The sequence below is a fragment of the Epinephelus moara genome, chromosome 18, assembly GCF_006386435.1.
Source record: "Epinephelus moara isolate mb chromosome 18, YSFRI_EMoa_1.0, whole genome shotgun sequence".
Lineage (NCBI taxonomy): Eukaryota > Metazoa > Chordata > Actinopteri > Perciformes > Serranidae > Epinephelus > Epinephelus moara.
Window position 1 is genome coordinate 23717726 of NC_065523.1, and position 17487 is coordinate 23735212.

General features: G+C 41.5%; 1 protein-coding gene across 2 annotated transcripts; it reads right to left on the bottom strand.

The window, feature by feature from the left end:
- Window positions 1–1937: 1937 nt before the first annotated feature.
- Window positions 1938–16123, bottom strand: ccnf (cyclin F). 2 transcript variants are annotated; one of them, XM_050069897.1, is made up of 17 exons: window positions 15843–16123; window positions 14851–15002; window positions 14588–14694; window positions 14425–14492; window positions 14103–14299; window positions 13198–13251; window positions 12719–12823; window positions 11544–11621; window positions 10931–11085; window positions 10410–10574; window positions 9516–9639; window positions 9222–9402; window positions 8968–9055; window positions 6831–6930; window positions 6573–6706; window positions 4209–4387; window positions 1938–3847 (listed from the first exon to the last, which is right to left on the bottom strand). In XM_050069897.1, exons 1-17 carry the CDS (start codon window positions 15853–15855, stop codon window positions 3399–3401), a joined length of 2349 nt encoding a protein of 782 aa, XP_049925854.1. In that variant the 5' UTR covers window positions 15856–16123; the 3' UTR covers window positions 1938–3398. The 2 variants fall into 2 exon arrangements, with proteins under 2 accessions (XP_049925854.1, XP_049925853.1); XM_050069896.1 differs by having other exon boundaries at window positions 14851–15005.
- Between the last annotated feature and the right edge of the window lie 1364 nt (window positions 16124–17487).

The window sequence follows — 17487 nt, forward strand, 5'->3', positions numbered from 1 at the left end:
ATTGTCAAATCGTCAAGTCAGTGAGTCAGTGAGTGAGCCCTTTATGCCTCCTTACCGTAGGTCAGTATCAATGCGGACTTACGGTAAGGAAATTACCCACAGTTCATAGCGTTGTGACGTCAAATACAGGGGTTGCCCTCGGAACAGCGGAAGTGTTATAAAAAAAACCGAAAACACGGTCGGCAGATATGCAAACGGTAATATTATGGAAGGAGAGGGAACAAAACTGATAGATAAACAATGAAACATTACATTAACAAGGATTTAAGATGGTACATAAACACACAAGAGTCAGAGGAATACCAGTGGTTATATTCCACACACAAAGAATAGCCTACAGCTATATCTATAGATATATATATATATAGAGAGAGAGAGATAGATATATATATCTATAGATATATATAGATATAACCTATATTCTTTGTGTGTGGAATATATGCTGACAATAACCGATAAATGATCACACCCAGAGCCGCCAGTGTCAACAACATTTTGTAGAGAGGGGGATAAGTGCTGTCCCATTCCTATTTGTAGCATCCGGAGCCCTTTCAGACTCTCACACTCAATCACTTACAGCTGACGTCAGTTAAGTCAGTGAGGGTTCAGGGCTTGAGTCTTTAGGGGCTGGATTGGAATTGAGCCTATGTATCTCATCTGGCCTGGGAACACCTCAGGGTCCCCCAAGAGGAGCTGGAAAGCGTTGCTGGGGAGAGAGACGTCTGGGGTGCTTTGCTCGGCGTGCTGCCCCTGCGACTTGGCTTCAGATAAGCAGTTGAAAAAGGACGGATGGATGGTGGCTAATGAACTAAAATGAGTTTGACACACCTGGTGTACAGTACACCTTTAGCTCTAGCGATGCAGGCCCATTTATCCAGGAAAAATGCTTCCTTTTTTAAATGTTTCTCATTGAAGTTGCACTCTCTGTTGCTCTTTCAATAAGATGGTGGTTTTACAGGAGACAGATTTAAACAAGAATGGTGAAAACGATTGCAGCTGCTATATACTGACTTCAATTAGTCTGTATCATCAAGCTCCCACAATCCCCCTAATGTAAAATCCATGCATCCATCCATTTTCTGTATTTCCTCATCCTCTTGAGGGTTTGAGCCTATCCCAGCTGGCATTGGACAAGAGGTGGGGTACACCCTGGACAGGTTGCCAGACTATTACAGGGCTGATACATAGAGACAGACAACCATTCATCCTCACAGTCACACCCAATAGAGTCCCTAATGCAATAGTGTCATTTGATTAGGTAAACATTATCATCTTTAAAACTCAACACCTGTCATTTGTAACACAGCCTTAAGGTCTTTGTGTTATTTTTCTGTCAGACAGTGGACTCCTCAAAACAAGTGAACTGAACTTTATGGGTAAAATTGCAGGAGTGTCCCTTTAATAGCAGAGCCATTGCCACAATAGAAGACATTGGGGGCATGGTTAGGTGTATATATTTCACCACTTAGTTAGTTTACAGTTCCCCTATTGTTTTTACTCTTGCTTTATGTTTTCATGATCTTGGAAAGCACTTTGTAAAAACTTTTGAAAAGGGCTATATAACAAAATCTATTATTATATTCCTTAAATCCCAAAGAGTTTCAAAAGAGCTACTGTATTTAAATTATGAGAAGGTCTTATGAACTGTTAAACACAACTTAGATGCAACTTTTAATTACATTTTTTTCTGGAGGAAACATTTTCTTTGTTGATGTTGCCTATGATTCTCATTAAGTGTAAGAAAAACAGCTTGTTAGGGGAAAAGTGCAATAAGGCTAACTACAATAAGCCCATTTATTCTTATTACAAAACTCAGTCTCGCTGAAAGAAATCCGGGAACAATCATTCTGGGTAAATGTATTAGTAATTAAAATGTGTGTCTGTGTGATGGCAAAGGCACAAAGAGTAACCGTGAAAGCAAACTTGCATGATGGCTTGTTTTATTTTAACAAAATTACATATTCACATCATAGGTCTATTAAAAAACAACAACACTGTACTGTAGAAAAGTTTCACAAAGAAAACTGCCTTTTTTGGAATGAAGCAAAAACAGTTCAAGTAGTAGTGGCATGTTCTTTGTCTTTCTCCATTTATACATATCGTACTATGTACATTTATAAAACACAGGTGATAACCAGTCTGGTGTAACAGTTTAAAAATGTATTTACAGTCAGTCACAGACATTAAAACACTGTGCACTACAGTACTTCCGAAACCCCATCAGGTGATAGTTTCCCGTTAGTGTCTGAACTTCCCTTTCGCTCCAAGAAGGCAAAGCAAATCCATTCAAAAATACTTTAGTATTGATTGTTCGAGCGTTGAAATGGTTGCGTTTCATTGAATTGCGCTTCTTCTGTGATGATAAAAGTGCTAGACCTAATTCAGATGGGAGGAAAAGTGGGTTGAGTACAACTGTATCAGCATTATGGTTTCATGTTGCATCGATTGCCTTGTTAAATTTTAGAATAGTTAATGCAGCATTAAACATTTGGAGGATACGCTGAGGTTTGTACGAAACTCATCCAGCTGGTGATTCTTGATCAGCTCCATTATCAGCACACCTTACTGAACATATAGTGTGTCAATATCTCAACAGCTAACATCTGCTGTTCCTGATGGGATTAGTGTGCTATAGGTCTTTTAAAGTAATATCGATCAGAATTTTAACAGCACAACAGGTGGTTATAGACTCTAGAAGATGCAGACTACTAAAAGACTCATTTCACAGCTCTGTTTCTAGTTATGATGCCCGTGAAAACAAACGACACCACCACAGTACCTTTGGCAAACACATGTAGAACTAAGGACAAAACTTAAGAGGAATTCATACAATCATATATTTTTTTAGGCTTCAGTTGCAGCTATTTCCATCAATAACAGTAGTCACCTATAGATGACATTCAAATACAAGACAGTCTTGTACAGACAGTGCATATCAGAAACTATGATAACCAAAACAATCATAATAACGTGACAGCTATGTTTAAGGTTTTAACAATGAACACTTTTCCCCAAAAACATCAAGTTCATGAGGTTTAATTTCTTCTAAAACGAACACGATCTGAAATTGAGGTTGTTGTAGGAGGCTGTAAAAACAATGCAAGTGGTCCTGAGGAAAGTCAAGTCATGTTCCAGTGGTTTCAGAGCTGAGTGCGAGCCTTGATTTATGGGAGGTATTTCATCGTGCCCTGCCTGTAAACATGCAAATGAAATGTAATGTAATAGAAAGGCAAGTTTCTAGGCGATTCATTTATTTTCCCTTACTTACTTGTCCTTAACCTAAAAGTCTCTTGATCTTCTGGCGAGTGGTGAATCAGTGCAGACTGACAGGAGTGAGGAACAGCATGGAGAACTAGAGAAAAGTGCTGGAGGATGATAAGTCAGTCAATAACCACTGTCTATAGGCTCAGAAACCCCGCACTGGCAGAATGCATGTCTCCTTCCTCTTCCTCCTCTTCCCTTTCCACCTCACCTCCACTATGAGCTGCTGAGTTCTTCCTCTTCACTTGTTTGCTAGAGGTGCCCCGGGGCCTCTGCATGGGCACCAGAAGGCGGAAGCCTGGCTGGGCGTTGGCGGAGGCTGCGCCCAGGGAAGTGGTAAAGGTCTTGAATGTGCAAGGCAGGAGGGAGGAGGAGCATGTGGATGACGGACTGGCACTCTGGACAGAGGAGTATCCTGAACTGTGAAGGTCGGCAGAGATGAAGAGGGGTTTCTGGTCTTGCCAATCCTTGCTCACTTCTCTTTCCATTTCAGAGAAGCTGTCTTCATCGCTGGACAAGGCTCTGCAGTGCTCTAGTCCTCCCTCTGCATCTGACAGTGGGTGCAGGTTGATGGACATCATGGAAGCTATTGGAAGAGAATGGACAGAGTTTATAACAATGAATTATTTTGGACAAAGTTTACACAAACTACAGACACTAATGCACTCTGCACAGCTACCACCATCCATCCTCATTTGTCCATGACAGTAAGCCTGCATACGATGAAGGCCTAAATTAATGTGCTGGTTTATTATGCTAGACGTCACAACTGCTGCATCATCTCCAGTTACTTAATGTCCTACTGAGAGACTGACTCATGCATTATTCTCCTCTATATATGGAATTATTATTATTATATGCTCCACAGAAACACTTTTTTATCTCTGCCAGTATCACGCTGAATTAAGTGTGCCCACCCCCTTTCCATTCTTTTTCTCAACACTTACAATCACCGTCTTTCTCTCCCTCGCTCTCCTCCTCCCGGTCCCCCTCATAACCCGAACAGGAAGTGTCCAGGCTCCAGTCCAGGATGTCGCCCAGCAGCCTCTCCTCCTGATTGGACAGCTCGGCCGTAGGCGTGGCCACAAAGCTGGCTCTTTCAGCCTGCATCCCCTCATCACGTCTCCTGGGGAGAAAGGCGACCAGCAATGTGTTACAGTGAGTCACAGATGGCACAAACAAACACCCTCGGGCAAGATGCTTTCACATGTCTGTTACGCAGCACAGGAGACTCACGACAATAAGGACTGCTAAATGAGCGAGGAGAAGGAGGCACACGTGTCTTGCAACGTCCTGTCATATAAGACCTCTATATACTAAGATTCTTTTGATTTTATGTACAATATGTTGCAAAGCCGGGAGCTACAGTCTATGAATATAAAAAGAAAAATGCTGAGACATTTGCATCTGGGGTTTTGGTTATAGTCATACTGCCATGTATCGTAGCTTTAAAAGGTCCAGTGTGTAGGATTTAGGGGCATCCATTGGCATAAATGGTAAACAATATTTTCATTAATTTATAATCACTTTAAAATAAGAACAGCTGTGTTTTTGCTATCTTAAAATTAGCCATTTATATCAACATACTGAGTGGGTGCTCATCCAGAGACCATTTTGCTCTACAGTGGCCCAGAATGGACAAACCAAACACTGGCTCTAGATGTTCAAGACACTTGGCACATGGGAGAAGTTTCAGTTGGTTGCAATCTGCAAACTCACCACTAGATGGCACTAAATCCTTCATAATTGACCTTTAACAGTGTCTTTACCTGACCTGAAAATGCTGTCAGTCATTTGATACAATTTTCTGAAGTGATTCAAATGTTTGTGCTGGGAGCAGTGATCAATAATTGAATTGTTTGTCCAAAAACTACAGATTTTTTTGACACCTACGTCTTATTTAAATCAAATACTGTGCAAGAAAGTGCTAAGAAGACTGATACCAGTAAAAAATAAGTGTCGTTATTGATCATTATATGTAATGTGACTTTTCGCATTGTTATCAAGACAATCAGACAAAAATATCTCTAGATTTTGCTTTGACCACATTGCCAAGCTCAAACTAAAATTCTCCGCAAGGGCTGGGCAGTATATCAATATTAGATTGACACTATATCGATATCGTGATATGACACTAGATAACATCTTTTCTTAATTTTAAAGGCTGCATTACAGTAAAATGACATAATTTTCTGAACCTATCAGACTGCTCTTTCTGTTCTATTGTTTGTCTTCCCCACTTAGTCATTACATCCACATTACCGATTATAATTTATCAAAAATCTCAGTGTGTTAATATTTTGTCAAAGCACTAATAGTCAACCCTAAAATATCATTGCAATACTGATAAAGTTATCGGGTCAAAAAATATTTTGATACTTGATTTTCTCCATTTTGTCCAGTCCTACTCACCACACTTACAAAAGCATAATAGACCCAAAATAAATAAATACTAACATTGCCTCCCTCCGCACGGTCCAGGCTCTTATTGTAAGAAGATAACTTGAGATAGAGTAAGAAAAAATTAATGACCATATGGGATAAAAAGTGACACTGGCTCAGTAGCCCGGTGCCATTAGAAAGCCACGCAAGCACAGCAAGCCTTAGAGTGCTCACAGCGGGTCTATGTAATAAAGGAAATGGAAAAATTTCAGTGGGTCCCATTACATTTTCTTGGGCCCAGCAGGCTATATTACATTATACACAACACTACCCAAGTGTTTATAGTATTACATAGCATACGCATCAGTATTTTGTATATATTTAGAGGGGGCCTCATTTTCTGCCATTCATATATTGATAAAATGTTGGACATTTACATTAAATGTGTTCAAAATTTCAAATAATGAGACAAACGTATGTAAAAGTAATCCTTGTGAGCAGACAGTTCTGAATACTCTTGTTTCCGACATTTTTCTCTACTTTCAAGAAAAGCTGATGTCAGCTCGTGATGGATTTCTTTCTATGGTCATCTGCTCCAGGCTCACTACTGCAAGTGTTCACATTACAAACAAGCAACATGTAGCTACATGCTAACATCAGGGAAACATGTAATCTTGGTTGCAGATATTGTAATGTTCTCCCCACAACCAGATCATATTCCTGCTGGAACATGTCCACATTTTGGTTAAGAAGTTTTTATTGATAGAAAGTGCCTCTATTCTCCGTTAAAGTCATCGCACAGCTGCCATGATGGTGCAGAAATATGTACGACCAGGAAATGCTGTCCATTTACTGTTTGTTTTTGTTTTTTTTAAAAACATGAAACCCTTAATATGTTGTACTGGGGAACTTGTGTGTAACTGAATTACCTCTTGTTCGTGCTGGATGGAGAGGCGAGGAAGGTGTGGATGTCTGCTGGTTGACCAGTGGGACTGGCGGGCTCCATCTGAGGCTCCACCTCTGGAATCTCCAGGATCTGACACAGCTCTTTAAAATCCATCACCTTGTAGAGACAATTATATAATGTCAGTGACCAGTTTCAGAGACACAATGAAAGAAATTCAGAATTGTTTTTGTTTTATGTCCCCATACCTGCATTAAAAAATAAATAAGTAAAAATAAAGTACCTTTTCTTTGCTGATGTGCTGGTAGGCGTCATCTTCAAACCGTTGCTTAACGCCAGTTAGAGACACGTGCCTGTAATCTTTGGGAACGTCTTGACTGAAACTGAGGAGAGACAAAAAGTGCGGGGTAAAGGACTGAGTTTGAGCTACCTTCCTTACTGCATCTCTATAATCCACTCTTGGGGCCAAAATCTTGTTACTTTTCCATTTGAGAATTACGGTTTGTCGATACAATGCTCACCTATCAAAGTGACTCACCCTGAGGCACGTTTCTGTGACTCAGTCGTGATTCACTGATAGTTATTTACACACAGACACCCCCCCCCTCCCTGTCCACCCCCGGATATCTCGTCCAAATGCTCCTCCTGTCTCTTGTGACTCTGCAGCTCTCTCTGGGCATCACAATTGCTTTCAGACCTTAATGGCCATCCATTTTCTTGGTCACCAGACATTATAAACAATCCTATCTAATGCAATCCAATGTGGTCATATGAGCATGCTGAAAACAGGCTACACGTCACCAATCAATTCCTATTATCTCTTTTCATGGAGGAAAGCACGGCGAAGCAGGAGTCCTGTGTGAGCCGAGGTACAGTTACAAAATGGACAATGGACTAGAATGTTTTCAGCTTAGAGTAAAAATATATTCATGTTTCCCATGCAGAATAAAGGCTTTCAAAAGCTGCTGTACAGTAAAATAATGGTTGAATAAATGATGCGAATTATTGATGCTTTAAGCGAGTCTTTAATCATATACTTTAGATTATTCTCTCTATGTATCATTTTGTCCTAAGAATTGTCTAAACTATCTACTGCATGTCTGTCCGCCCTGGAAGAGGGATCAGTTTCTCTTCCTGAGGTTTCTTTCATTTTTCCACATTTGAAGGGTTTTTGGGGGAGTATTTTCTCATATGCTGTGAGGGTTCAAGGACAGAGGGTGTCTTATGATGTACAAACTCTAAAGCCAACTAAGGCAAATTCTAATTTGTGATATTGGACTATATAAATACAATTTAATTCATATTTTTTTTTAGTCTTACGTAATGTGGATAGTGGACACCGGAGGCTATCAATCTGGCTACCTACTGAAAATGCAATGGTAAAGCCGGGAAAGTAATGGGATTACAGCAACGGATTTTTAACATGCCGCCAAACACTGGTGTCAAATAACATCTATAGGAGATGCTCTTATTTGTTAAACCCAAAATAGGGGTCAAAAACTGAATCTCAATCGTCACGAGATGATGGCAAGAAAACATGTTAGGATAAAAGAACAAAAAAAAAAAAAAAAAAAAAACACACCACGGGATCTTTTGGGACCCACCGTGTTAAACCATGCTATCAGAACACTTGTTTTATTAATACTAAGCTCATCAGCGTCATCTTCTTTCCCTTGCTATGGTGGAAAGTAACTGCATGTAGAAGGCAAGGCAAAATAAAAACAGGTCACAACTTTCCTTGGCAACAGTTGGCTTTTGTGTGGATTGCATGGATGATTATTAGAGTAAACTTACGATCTGAAGGATTTTACAATGACAGCCACTTCAGTACAAAAGCAATCATAGTTCTACAAAACGCAACCTATAATTTAAATACACAGTACACAACAATAACAAATATGCAGGCTGGATAATGCTGTGGTTCAGCAGGGACTGTGCTGCATATGAGTAATCAACTGAGAAACACACTACGTCAGTCAGAGCCCATTTCATTTGCTAACCTGGCTAAGCTAATAGGTAGCTACATGTGGGCGGTTACCAAACAGACTGCACCTATTCAAAGAATAAAATGTTTTTTCTTCTTTTCTCTACAGATATGACCACTTCAGGAACCTAATTCTGAACGGATTACATTGGTCTCAAGGAGACACTTAACCTTGCTGAGGTCACAACACCTGAAGTGTAATTTCTATGTGCTGTTCAAGAATAGATCCAATTTCTATGCTGGCTCTCGCTCGTCCGAGGTCATGATAACAATGTACTTATTAGTGGAGCTGGACTCATCAAACTGAGCTCAGGAAAAAGAAAAGACGTGGGTGTGCTGAATGTGACCAGACAGACTGAGAGAGGATGATGAGAGAAATGAATTGCTTGGCTACCAATTGCGTCAAAACACACACACATAAAACACAAACACTTACCACTTGACATAGAGCAGCACAGCTAGGGTGGTGAGGTCTTGCTTGGAGAAACCTGTGTAGTCAACTAACTGGCTGGGCCAGAGTGGAGCTGCAGAGGGAGACAGACGACATAAGTCAAGGTGAAAATAAACACTCAACTCAAACTGTAAACTCTTTGTTTAAAGTTTGTAATGATTATTTGGATTACATGTCAGTGTTAAACAGGTGACACGATGCATCTTGTGTTCTAAATGTGTTTCAGTGCGTGTTATTACCATAGTGATGTAGTGCTCTTGTAAGCAGTAGCACAGCGCAGGCCAGTTTGGAAGGTGGCGGTGTGGCGAGAGCAGAGTAGAGCAGTGACAGCTCGCAGATGTAGCTGAATAGGTGAGTGGTCCGCCTCTCCAGAGGGAGCAGAGACAGCAGCACCTCCCCGTAGTCCAGCAGCGTGGGGCTCTGATGGGAAGTACATAAAATTACCCTTTACATTCAGTTCTTAATTCACCCGAGAAAACTCTTTCATGGCACTTAAATACTCCGCATTACTTAAGGATAATTGTTGTACTCACCCTGATCTTTCCCTCCAGCACAGAGACAACCTCCCCCATCATTCGAACCAGGTCCTCGTATTTGTAGGTGTTGTCTGTGAGCCAGACAGCTTCACGTATGGTCAGGATTTCTTTACTCATATAGCTGAAATGAAAAGTTAAAATATATTTGTATATTTTCAACAAAATACAAATCTGGATATTTCATTTTCCCTTCAAAACCAGCCATAAAATGATTTTTAGCTTCACAAAAGACACAACAACTACATCAAAGAGGCCCTATTAAGCTTTTCCTTATGTCTGTCATGTTAAAATGTCATATGTTCATATTAAAAGTGGCGGAACGTTCAAATAACAAGGGGAACATATGTAAAAGTAACCCCTGTAGGTGAAAACCTCAGGCTTTAGATTGTTCTGAACACTGTTTCCAGCGTTCTGTTGTACCTTGGCGACAAGCTGACGTCAGCTCATGACAGATTTCTCTATATTGTCATCTGCTCCTGCTCTAACATGTAATCTTGGTTGCTCAAGCTGCATTTTCTCCCCGTTTTCTGATTATAGTCCTACAGGAAGCGTTTAGAAGCTTTTATTGGTGACCTTTAAGGGGAGAAAGTGACACTACATACAGTCATTCCTGAGCTACAATTACACTGCAGCATGTAGCTGCATACTAACATCAGGGAAACATGTAATCTTGGTTGATGATGTTGATTATTTCTCCCCGTTTCGAAACATATTCCTGTTGAAACATGTCTGGTTGTCCGGGGGCTTAAAGAGACAGGCGCTAAAACTGAGCGCCACAGTCAGAAGGTGTATACAGGTGCTCCAGCACAGACAGTATGAGGAAAATAGTGGTTTTTGAATATTAACGCATGTAAACATATTGTAGTAGAAGAGGCATGTGTGCATGCTCACCGTGTACAAACTACCATGCAGGCGATTCCCAATAACTGAAGGCGAGCCTTGGGGACAGAGCGCAGAGCCAGGTAGCGGTCCACACAACCCACTGTCACATGCAGCGTCAGGCTGGAGAAATCCTTCATGGTGGTCACCTCCACAAGCCAGTCCACCAGGATGTACCTGGATGGGCAGGAAGAGACAGAGACGAGTAGAAATTGAAGGTCATGTGCATCAAAAACAGGAATAATGACTCAAAAATCCAGTGGAAAAAAAAATAAAATACAGGAAGTGCATTACAGTGGAACAAGAGGCAAAATATTGAAGTCATTAACCCGTGTGCTTTAGAGCCACAAAACATTATCTGATCTTAAATCAGCCACGATGGCTCTTCAGTAATGTCATTAAATAAGGCCAAGATGATCAAAACAAAGCGAGTCATTATAATGACTAACAGGAACATTCAATTGTCTCAAAAGATATTATTCACCACAAGACTGTAATGATGCCAGTAATATCATGGAGGAGTTTCCGTCTACCTCATGGTGTCCTTGATGCCTCGTCTGAGGATGCCCTGAGAGCAGTGTCGTGATGCCGGGTTAGAGGAACTAAAGAGCTGAGCCACTAAGTCAGAACAGGCTTTCGACTCCAGGCCCAGGGGATTCCCGCTGCTGCACACTTTAGCCAGGGAGAGCTGAGGAGAGGGAAAAGAGATTGCGTTGAAAAAATTATTCAGAGTGGCTCGGCAGCTTGTCAAATTGGATCACACCACAAAGACAACAATACGGTTAAGCACTGCAATAGTTTGCTGCTGTGATGAGCCTGTGACTTTGGATGAGTCATATTTTTGTGATTCAGTGGTGCAGCATGATAAAGTGACAGCACTTTAGGAAGGAAATAGTGCTCACTAGGAATATCTTCTATCTCTGGACAAATGGAACGGTGGAAAATGAAAAAGAGAAATGAAACAAAACCACGACCGATAAAAAGCTGTCAAAAGACACTTCACTGTCTTTGGTAACATCACAGTGGATAACAGTGGGCAAATAAAGACAAAGAAGGCCATCAATCAAGATTGAAAATGCACAGGAGTACATTGAGTCACCTGCTGCCTCATTATAACGGCAATTCTGTCTTCAATCACATACACACCTGAGCCTCCCAGGATCCTTTGCCAGCGTAGTCCCTGAGGGTTCGGATACACTGGAGGTACCTGCCTGGATCTGCCATCTGAGATTCAAACACAAATACATGAACATTCATGTGTAGAAATCTTTTGTTTGACCCATTTTTTAATCAAATATACTTGCAAAATATTTTCTACAAGCAATAAAACATGTTAGTGTGAGGCCCTTGCACACCAAGTCTGTATTATTCGTCTATAATTGCTACACATTTAAAAAATAAATGGCACTGATGAAAATGTGGTGTAATGGTGACACACATGCATCCACAACAAGCGACAGGAACAGGGAACACGAAGAACAATCTAGAGAATGGTAAATGGTAAATGGACCTGCATTTGTATAGCGCCTTTCTAGTCATCTAGTGACCACTCAAAGCACTTTTTACACTACGAGTCACGTTCACCCATTCACACACACACACACATTCATACACTGGTGGCCGAGGCTACCATACAAGGTGCCACCTGCTACTCAGTTTTTTAACACACTCACACACCATCGGAATAGCCACCGGGAGCAATTAGGGGTTCAGTATCTTGCTCAAGGATACTTCGACATGCAGCCTGGAGGAGCCCGGGATCAAACCGCTGATCTTTCGATTGGTGGACGACCCGCTCTACCTCTGAGCCACAGCCGCCCCACAAAGAGAAGCAATGACCTTTTTGAAATTGTCCACGACAAAGAGGAGGTAATGTCAGCCTATCCAGAAATGCACAACAGTAATGATGAAGCTTACAGCAGAGTGCAATTTAATAGCTGCACAATATCACGCCATAACTCAGGCAGCCACAGTGCCAAATGAAATTTATGTGGACAGAGAGTGGTGACTTCCTAGGAAGGTAGCTTCAGTGGAGAGAAGCAATCTTTCATATTACAAATCTCATGACAAATAGAGCATAATGCATCAGACTCAGCGTGCAGTCATTAAAAACACATGCAAAAAAAATACAGACTTTGTGTGCAAAGGCCTTTAGTCTCCAACTTTTTATCAGTGAGTTCCTGTGTGACCTCTGCTATAAATAAATGTGCCAGTGGTCCAGTGTGACATGGAGAAACTGCAGGGAAGCCCAAATCAATAAGGTCAATGTAACCATGAGTTGGCCACTGATTAGAAAACTCAATGGAGGTATATGGACTCACAGCTGCTCTGCGGTTGTGTTCCCAAAGCAGGTAGGAGCTCTGTAGACAGCCAGCGTGTGATGACTCCTCCAACATGGATATGGCATCAGAGCGTCTTTCATCACCCTGAAAAAGGTAACACAAGTCCAGGTGTGAACAACAGATCTTACTTATCAAACGGACAAAACTGTTCTGTACCTAGACATGAAGAAAGCAGTCAAACATTGTCTCATCGACACAAAAAGTGTATTAGTCATGATCCTGAAATATAAACCAGAGTTCTATGTAAGCAGTGTGATGTAATCTGTCATAGTAATAAATAACAAAGCACAGCAGGGCTGTTAATAGGAGGAATCAACGGGGGATATTGCAACACCAGTGATATACGAGGGAAGGGGAAAACAACAACTATCCCATCTGTGCTGTTAATAACTGTGGCACACAGCTATACACTTGAATTAGAGGCTAATAGAAATGGAGCTAACCACACCCACACTCACTTCAAACAGCTGCAAAACTCTGGCCAAACAGTGCAACAAGGGTCCTCTCTTCTCCTGTACAGAGAGGAAAAACATTAAATGGTGAAAATTTGAAATCATTTATATACTGGCATTAGAGCTGCAACGACAAGTCATCTAATCAATCAACTGAAAAATAATCGGCAACTATTTTGATCATCGATTAACGGTTAAATACGGAAATTTCTTTTTGTGTTACTTTGTCTTAAACTGAATATATGTGGGATTTGGACTGATAAAACAAGACATTTAAAGACATAGCTTTGGACTTTGAGAAACTGGGATGAACATTTTTAGAGCTGTACTGATACCGATACCAGTATCGGAAATGCTTCCAATACTGCCTAAAATGTGGTATCGGTGAGTACAACATATGACCAATCCGATACCACGTAATGCCTCACGTCATTACGCATACGCACGCTACAGGAAACGAAACGGAGCGTAGTTTAAAAAGCATTCTACTGTAGCCTTTAAAATGTCTTTTTTACCAAATTGTGTGGCTGCACTTTAACCTGTGTCTTGATCTATGTCAACACTGGATAATAATAATAAAAAAAAGTTTTATGTCATTCATTCTACTATTATGTATGTACTGTATTTCTTAATATTTTACATAGAGTTTTAGGAGTTGAGACATACAACAATTCATATCCCATCCATTTTTATTTTACGCACTGGTATCGGATCGGTACTCTGTATCAGCAGATACCTAAGGTTCAGGGATCGGAATCGGGAAGGAAAAAGTGGTATCAGTACATCTCTAATTATTGCTTATTAGTTGTGGATGCAAGCTAATAAAATGAATGCAGCTATATTATCCACATATGTTGGTTAAAAAGGAAGCACATTTTTCTGTTCTTTAAAATGCCAATAGCCAAACCTACCGCGTTTTTATCACATTCGGCCTTTAGATGGTCGAACACCACGGCCTTGCAGCAGCTGCCGGTGGGCGACCACGGGGGACGGATAAACACCCAGATGAACGGATCTGTCGTGGGAGAGTGCAGGCTCTCTGCCAGGCTGAAGAAGTGGGAAGCCTTGCTACCACACACATCCGCTCGCCCCTCATCACTCAACAATGCTGGTGGAGAGAAACAAGGCGCAAGTGTGGAGCTGTTATTACTTCAATCATCATCTAAAGGGTTTCATTTGACTTTTATTTAACCAAGATGTACTCGCAAGATACTTGTGTTGTGTTTAACTTACGTCCTTCATTGTACAAATAAGCGATGCCTAGTTTCACAGCGGCTTCAAAATTCCCTTTCTCAGCAGCCCTGAAAGAAGAGATGTGTTTCAGGTGAAAATCCATACAGAGGTAAAGCAATACACCAATTTCAGGAGTTTTTTTATTTGACAAAAGTGACTGTACCTTTCAAATAGCCATAAGGTGTTGGGGGATGGCCACGTGTCCCTGAAACTGACCCTGGCCCATACACTAGAGTGGTTGTCAACAATGTCCCGCAGCTGGGAGTGAACCTGTAACAGAGGTCGAGACAATTAGTCCATCAATACCAGAGACATCTGACCTATTAAATCAGGTGGTGCCAAGATGCTGGAGCCAGAGCAAATCTGGGATAACATAGCACATACATGCTAGAGGTTGTGTAGTAGTGTTACAGTGCGTTTACTCACTGCTCTGACAGACAGCAGGTCCTCAGCAGAGAGGCACTGGAGCACACAGAGGAGGACCTCCTCGGGTAGAGACAGCAGAGTCAGGTCTGGAGTTCGCTTACGGACCCGCTTCCTTGCTGGAACCGAGTAGCATTTTGAACAACGGCAGTGGACTACTGACAGGAAGAGAAGTCAAAAGTTAGTCTCTTGGTAAACCTAAACACCAAGTTCCCCATTCTTTAGCATGGTTCACATACTCAGTGCAAAACGCAGCATAGTGTTAAACACATATGAAGTGCACAAACAAAACCCCCAAAAGCATTTCACATCTCAGTGCAAGGTTTACAAACTAATTCTCACATTACTGTCAAACAAATATTTGAGCTTCATTTACAGCAGGCCAGCAACATGCTAGGCTAGCTGATAACCAGGCTCAGCAAGGTGAAGGTTATGGCTCCATATTCAAAACGCCTAACGTAAAGTATCTCCGGGTGGTCTGATCAAACCCTCTATTTGACTGCTTAAAGTTTAAATCTGTAGAAAGTTAATTAGCTAAGGTGTCAAAATAAGCAACATAATTTAATCAAGTGCTGTAAGCATTAATAGATATCTATAGATGGTGAAATGAGCATCTGCTTTGGGAAAGTCAAACCAAGTGAGCGCCCAAATTTCCCTCCTGTGCTTCAAATGCATAACGTTACATTACATATACATTTCATGAAGTTTAACATTATGTTATCGTTTTTAATTACAACAAACTCGAAACGTGACAGGAACATAAACGCCTATTTTAATATTAGCTGCATTAACGTATCCATTTGAAACTACTTACAGGAGTAATGCATGGCTACCCCGGTTAACGTTTGAGCTGGCTATGAGCTAGTAACCACCGCTAACTCTGTCAATCTGCTAATGTTAGCATTTAAACACACGTTCACACATATTCGCTTTACATAAGTCCTACGGACATTTCTCGATATTAAAGCTAGCTAAAGTTGACTCTATTTACTTACCGCCCGCTTTCATTGCAAGTGCAGTGATCTCCCCTGAAACAGCGATGCCTGTAGCTACAGCACTGGGAGGCGATTTAAACGTCACGGCGATGCTAGCAAACTTTAACCACACACGATAACAAGCTATTTCCCCAGAAAATAAGATATACAGTGTTAGAGCACTGCTCACTGGCTCTGTTGGGCTGTAGTAGTTGACTAATATCTTAACAAGTTGTAAGCTCGTGCTCAATTCAAATTCAAGCACGCGTCCTCACTTGTTGGACCCGCCCCAAAGCTACTCTAGGACCGCCCGCGCTTAACGTTTAAACGCCACAACGAAGCTAACTGGTCTGGCTAGGTGCCGCCCAACTACTACACAGCAGCCTTGTGATTGGCCAGCGTCAGGAGCGGTGGCGCCGATTGGTCGGATTTCATAAACTGTAAAATAGCAGAAGACGATTGGACAACGTGACGCCATTTCGAACTACGCGCTCGTAAGTGGATGGACATGATTGGTTGACCTGATTATGAAGTAAGACTACAGATCCGCCTCTATACGTGGATTGTGGGTAGTGTAGTTGAACAGGAGAAGCCGTTTAAAGGTACCCCGTTTAAAGGGACAGGCGCACAGCTAGCTCTAGAGTAGTAGATTTGTGTTTATGTCAATACCTGCCCCTTGTACCCCATTTTACACAGAGATCCCGCTATAGAGCTGCTATTAAGTTCCTTCTTTATGTCTCCTTTGCACTTTCACACAGACAATGGCGGTATTATACCGCTCCGGTGTGATTATACACTGCATCGTGGCTTTGTGGAATCAAAAGAGGCATGATGGGTGTGACATGTAACACAGAAGTGAGGGCCACTAGTGTGACGTATAACTAAGGCGTCGGCAGCGGTTTCTAAACAATAACAAAGGCATAATATCCCAAAACGTTTTCTGTCCCTGTTATATGGCGGCTGATTTCATCCTCTATGCGGAGGGTAATGAGCTCCCTGACCGCATTGTTTTCCCAATTTGCAGACATTTTCGGCCACTGCTCTTCCTCTTTCTTTGAGGTAGTCGCTAACTGCTAACAGCTACTTTTTGAATCTATCACACATCTGTCACACGCATAACATGTCGTCACAACGTTACACCCCTATGATCCTATTCTGCGGGCCACCTGCAGCGAAGAGAAGTCATTTCACCTCCGTTCCCAGCTCAGAGGCAAGACAACCTTGCTCTACTTTTCCGCGATCATACCTCATAAAAAGCAAAGCAAAGCGAGGCGGCATAACGGCGTGATATTCCCGCTCTAAACAGGCAGAGTAAAAAGGGGCTAATGTCAATACCTCCCCCTTGTGCCACATAGAGTGCCCCAGGAATGAGTCTTATGAATACTTTGCATTTTACCACTCATAGTCCCCTCGTCTCAAAGTCAATGTTTTTTTGAAAAGTTAGGTGCCTGAAATAAGGTCTGTGGTTCACACAAGCCTAAGAGACTTTCACGTTTTATCTTACGACATAAAATATGTCAGTAAATACCCCACTTGTGACCCTTGCAGCTTCTATGTGTCTTAAAAAAGGCGGTTGCTAACAAGTGGCTAAAGGAGACTACAGAACATCATCACGCATAGCCATGCCGAACATGGCTTTGTAGTCTTGTTATGGTGGTGACCTTAT

Bases quoted from the DNA above. Each gene is read 5' to 3' on its own strand.
- ccnf (XM_050069896.1), bottom strand. The intron at 6,707-6,830 runs GTACTTTATTTT...TGTCTCTACAAG, and splicing joins AGCACATCAGCAAAGAAAAG to GTGATGGATTTTAAAGAGCT. The intron at 3,848-4,208 runs GTAAGTGTTGAG...CTCTTCCAATAG, and splicing joins GGGAGAGAAAGACGGTGATT to CTTCCATGATGTCCATCAAC.